This window comes from Danio rerio, chromosome 23 (genome assembly GCF_052040795.2).
Source record: "Danio rerio strain M-AB ecotype USA chromosome 23, GRCz13ab, whole genome shotgun sequence".
NCBI lineage: Eukaryota > Metazoa > Chordata > Actinopteri > Cypriniformes > Danionidae > Danio > Danio rerio.
Genome location: NC_141043.1, coordinates 1,532,217 through 1,538,216, shown reverse-complemented (window position 1 = coordinate 1,538,216; position 6,000 = coordinate 1,532,217). Strand labels below are relative to the sequence as shown.

Genomic DNA, 6,000 nt, shown 5'->3' with positions numbered 1-6,000 from the left:
AGTATTTTCAGCTTTCGGAGACGAAACACACTGGTACTATTAGTCGAGCCACTGACATTTACCTCACTGCCACCTCTTTAAGCACAATGATTCATTTAATAATTCATGGCCAATATTGTTGACTTAAAACACATGATATTTGCCCTGTAGAACGTTTGCTTTGACATGCACACAAACATTTCAATAAGTAAAGCAGAGTTCTGTACAGCAGCATATTAAAGATGCCATTGATTCAACAAGTTCACTGATATCGCATGTACCTTAGGTAAGTTAAAACAATCTCAAATGGTTTTATATGAAATTAAAATGAAGTTTTTTAGATGTTAGCTTCAGTCTGTTTCTATTAGCTAGTGTGCACCAAAATACTGGCAAAGTTTTGTTCGATGGCACTTTAAGCAATTCAATTCAGAGTTCAGATATCCATCCTCTGCTGTAGTGTGACTGTCATGCAAAAAAAAAATGTAATCAAACCAAGATTTCACATAGAAACGCTGATTTTGAATGAGCTGATCTGTCCACATGATCCCAGTGAATTGCAGAGTGGAAACGTCCGTACAGCTATCAGAGTCTTCCAGTTGTTTCTCCTTTTTCTTGTGTTGATTTAGTTATTAAGAGAAAAGAGTTCGCCACAGTTTTCTAAACATCGCTCTCAGCAGTGTGGATGTGTCTGGATGCTTATCACTTCATCACTGCAAGGTATTATTAGCTTCATATCAAAGAATAAGAAAGTGTATCAGCTCACAGAATCACGCTCTGTCTCTTGTATTATGAGTGAGCGTACGCAGTGAGTTGCAATCTGCAGTTCACATCACTACCCTATTATTATTACCACTGTAATACCTAAAATCCATTTCAATCTGAAAAGCGTAGACAATAGGGCATGATTTTTTTTAATTTCAGTCAAACAGCATATTGTATTTATTTATTTATTTATTTATAATTAACACATAAAAAAATCATTTATGTGTATCAATCACATAGGTTTTCGTTTTTAAAAAACATGTTTAAGTGTATACATGGTCTTGCTCCTAAAGTAGTTTGTGAGTTAATAAATAAATTCAGTAGTGATGGGGCGAAGACTAGAGGGGCAGTAAGTGGGAATTGTAGAATCCGCAGATGCAGAACCGCTGTGGGTCAGTCATCCTTTTCAGTAAAAGGTTCACATCTATGGAATGCCATGCCTGTTCATTTAAAGTTACAATCAGAACTCCCAGTTTTTTCTGTAAAGCTGAAAGAATGGTTGAAATCTTTACAGCAATGTGAACATTAAGCATTACTCTTTCAGGTTGGTCCCATTTACATTTCTCTTTATCCATATGGACTTGCATCTTATGTTTATGGCTCTGTAAATATTGTACATGTTTGCTGTATTGTGTTTTATTCTTGCCGGTTTTCTTTATTATTATTATTATTATTTTATTTATTAATTTTTTTATAATGTAAAGCCTAACCAGGGACGAGGGCTGCAAATTAGCTTTATGCTATATGCCCTATGTACACAACATCGGTTATCTTTGTATAACAATGTCAAGTGTATTGTCCCTGTAAAATAAACAAGCAAATAAAATAAAATAAAAAAAATACGTTTTAAATTAATGACACCAACTTTCGGTTTGCAAATGCAACTGTTTGAAAAACTCACTTATCACTTATTTTGAAAAAAAAAAAAAAAACAGAAAAAAGTTGTCCTTTTGGGCCACTTATCTTTGCAGAGGTGTTGTTTTATTTCAGCCACATTGAAGGGTTTTTCGGGCATGAACCACCTTTTAAGGTCATGTCACATTATCTCAATTGGATTCAGGTCAGGACTTTGACTAGGTCATTCCGAAGTCTTTGCAGAGGGCTATGTAGATTTGGATTTAGCTTTCTTTAAATAAAAAAAAACTTAATTTAACTTTAAATTTAATTCTATCTATCTATCTATCTATCTATCTATCTATCTATCTATCTATCTATCTATCTATCTATCTATCTATCTATCTATCTGTCCGTCCGTCCGTCCGTCTGTCTGTCTGTCTGTCCGTCTGTCCGTCCGTCCGTCCGTCCACCCTTCCATCCATCCATCCATCCATCCATCCATCCATCCATCCATCCATCCATCCATCCATCCATCTATCTATCTATCTATCTATCTATCTATCTATCTATCTATCTATCTATCTATCTATCTATCTATCTATCTATCTATCTATCTATCTATCTATCCATCCCATCCGTCTATAAATCAACTAATATCTACACAATTACTTCACTTAAGTGAATTGTACCTTACATTATTATGAACTACTTAATAATTGTCATCTTAAGCATGTGCAGTTGTCTTAAATAATGTAAGCTCTTTTACTTGTACATAATTGAAGTATATTTGCATAACAAAAAAATAAATAAATGCAAGTACATTATAAGTAATTAAATTACCTAAAAATGGAGCAAAACCTTTGATTTTCATTGCGGAAAAGTTGTACTTATAAAAAATACATTTGATCGTCTTTAATTGTTGACTACTACATCTAATTAAAAGGACAAGAAAAATGTTGTAGTAGTATTGTGGATGAACACACCAAAAGATGACGGTACGCACAAGAGAGCTCTCATTATAAAAACTTTATTCGAATAAAATGTGTGGAACCTCATTACATGTAGTGTGGTCGGTCTAATGGATCTATCAGAACAGCACAGCATCGGTGACTTCACTAGATCAGAATACGGTGTTACAGTAATGTTCAAATCTAGCACTTCACTGAAGGGGGGGGAGCACACCACAAAATACACCGTGTAGAAAAACAAAACAACCGCTGAGGAAAACAAGGCAGAAGCACAACGTCATTGTCAGGGATATGGGAAGCGTACGTCCATTTTGGAAATCAATCGACAGTCACACCAATGAGTGATTGATTAATGTCTGAGGTAGCAAGGCAATCATGGCTTTCTCTAATTAAATTTTTTATTTATAAAACTATACTACACAAAGATAAATCATCTTGGGGCCAAACATCCCGGAAATCCACATTGTCCTACATCCGACTCTTATAATATAATCTCTCTACATGACTTTTTTCTTGAGAAATGCGGCATCTCTCCTGGAATGGACGCTTTATAGGCACAAAAGGGTGTTTTCTTTTTCGTTTCTTTAAGCATTTGTGTTGTACATCATCTGTATGTGCGCTCTAGAAATGCAGTGAGGGTTTAAAATGCTCAAAAACAACGCTTTAAAGGGAGTTTTCACGGCAAACACTGTCAAAACGTCAACAGAAATATGCTGGGGGGCAACATGCGCGAACACTTCAGCATCACGAGACCAATTCCTCCTAATCTCCGCCACATTTTCTGACTGAACGAAAAAACCACATGTGTAGAAAGACGCGAGAGATGGATTCCTTGGTGAGCACAGAAATAAAAGCATACAGGATACATGATTAATGCCCCCCCGTAACCCTAAATAATCATCTGGAGTATGAAAAGAACGGGCAGATACACCTCACGTACAATCTACATGTGTTGATCAAATGTACAGTTGCATAGTACAGACAGATGCAGTAGTCCTAGTTTCTGAATGGGAGCGTGGTCTGTTCCAGAGTCTTTGGGCTGGAGGGAAACAGACGGGAATCTGCATCTCGGGAATGGGGATCTTCTGGATTACGGCTCACTTCACCTGGACACAAACATTAAAGCACAAATGAAATCAGATGTAACTATATTGATTGTGTTAGCTCGCATTGCTAGTTCTGTGCTGAATAGTTCATCTGTGCACGTCATTAAGAACAGAGTTTGCCCCTGTAATCTTTAATTGTATTTTAATTTTCAGTTCAATCCTCGGGCGAGGCAGTGGCACAGTAGGTAGTGCTGTCGCCTCACAGCAAGAAGGTCGCTGGTTCGAGCCTCGGCTCAGTTGGCGTTTCTGTGTGGAGTTTGCATGTTCTCCCTGTGTTCGCATGGGTTTCCTCCGGGTGCTCCGGTTTCCCCCCACAGTCCAAAGACATGCGGTACAGGTGAATTGGGTAGGCTAAATTGTTGAGTGTATGAGTGTGTGTGAATGTGTGTGTGGATGTTTCCCAGACACGGGTTGTGGCTGGAAGGGCATTCGCTGCATAAAAACTTGCTGGATAAGTTGGCGGTTCATTCCACTGTGGTGACCCTAGATTAATAAAGGGACTAAGCCGACAAGAAAATGAATGAATTAAGTTCAATCCTCAGATTAGGTCTGTCTGAGGTATTAGGCGGGGCTAACACACTTAACCACGCCCCTCAAGCTGTCAGTGCTTACATCAAACAGTAATGGTGAGTAGGAGGAGTCTGTTAGGGCTGTAATAACTCTCCCCAAACACTTTCCCATATCTTTCTGAATGAAACGCCCAATTTACTCCATCCAATCAGCTCACAGTAGAAAAAAACAAGCCACGCCCACTGTTTTCTCATTTAATATTCTATTTCTCTAAAAAAAACTACAAACCTTTGTCAAATGCCAAAATATGTAGTTACATTCACAATTACCAGTTAAAGCTGTATTGTGCCAAAAGGAAGCCCTATGTTAACGGTGTCCAGAAACATTTTTTTTGTTGCCTTTTCCCATACTCTTTCAACTTTATCGTATTTAAGGTTGTAAATAAAAAAAAATAAACACTTTCTCAAATATATGCATGTGTGTATTTATATACACATTAGACATACTTAAATTATGAAAAACAAACTTGTATTTTTATGGGCAGCATAATTACTAATGTTTTTTAAGTTGTTGAAGAAAATGAAGCTCTGTGATTACAAAGCAGCGTCACTTTTTAAACAGAAACTTTCCTGAATATGAACCTCGTGAGTCTCATTTCCCAACTTTTAAACAATATAACTCTTCAAGCTCAACATCTTCAAATACAACCAGTCGGTTAATCACCAAAGATATGCGACATATGGAGATTCTAACCCATCGGCGATGATGAATCTCAGCATACAAGCTCATCAGGAAGATGTTTACCACCAATAATGACTGTCTAATTAAAGCAGAGTCTCTGGCTAACAGAAATATGATTGATGATGGCTAGCTTCAAGCAATCTAATAGAGCAGGGAACAAAATATACAGCTGAAGTCACAATAGCCCCTTTCACACAGAGATACAAGTAAATATCCGGAAAATTTCTGGAACGGTATATTCAAAAAAGTGCTGTTCACAGAGGCGAGGACGTTACGGAATTTTTCCGGAAAAGAGCATTCACACATCCATCGCAAAATGCCGGTAAATTCTGACATCATTACCCAGAAATGAGCTCTAAACGGCTGCGCTTGTGTTTGTAAACATTTGACTACATTACAAACTCTTCGGATGATCAGTATTGAGTACAACTCCAATGAAAACATATGGAGGAACACTTTCGCATGTCGAGATGTTCATGATATGTGTGTGCTGGCGCTATGGGCGCTCACGGGCACACGCAAAGCTTGAAGGTATCAAACAACGAATTATCATAAACATTTTATCGATAATTATTTACACAGTTAGCATTAAGAAGGAACATAGAAACGTTATCTGACTAACATCTAGCAGCTAAATGTGTCTGGAAAAATATTCAAAGGCTTTTATTCTCATAAACCGCGCCCACGTGAATGCGTCTGACTGTTCTGATTGGCTAAAGTAGACGTCTCACGTCAGCACGTTCTAGATGTGTACGCGCTCTTTCCGGCAATCTTCCTTCTGCATTCACACAGTGCAGCATTCCGGCAAATTACCGGTAATGTTACAACTTCTCTTTCCGGAAAATAGCCAGAACGAATTTACCGGTATTTTCAAAAAGGGCCTGTTCACACATACAACCTTTCCGGAAAATTGCCGGTAATTTTCTGGAAAGGTCTGTATGTGTGAAAGGGGCTATAGATTCACCCTCCTGTAAATTTTTCTAATATGTTCCAAACGATGTTTAACAGACGAGGAAAGTCTTATTTGTATTGTTTCAGCTAGAATAAATGCAGTTTTATTATTTTTTTATTGTTTAAAGCCATTTTAAGGTCAATAT

General features: G+C 37.5%; 1 protein-coding gene across 20 annotated transcripts in view; it reads right to left on the bottom strand.

Moving 5' to 3' along the window:
• Positions 1–2,589: 2,589 nt before the first annotated feature.
• utrn (utrophin) overlaps positions 2,590–6,000 on the bottom strand; it is a 315,686-nt gene continuing 312,275 nt past the window's right edge. For all 20 annotated transcript variants that reach the window (XM_087306271.1, XM_087306280.1, XM_087306278.1 and 17 more), the window contains one exon: positions 2,590–3,652. In XM_087306271.1, coding sequence (XP_087162397.1) covers positions 3,644–3,652 — 9 coding nt within the window. In that variant the 3' untranslated portion in view covers positions 2,590–3,643. The remainder of the gene's footprint in view (positions 3,653–6,000) is intronic.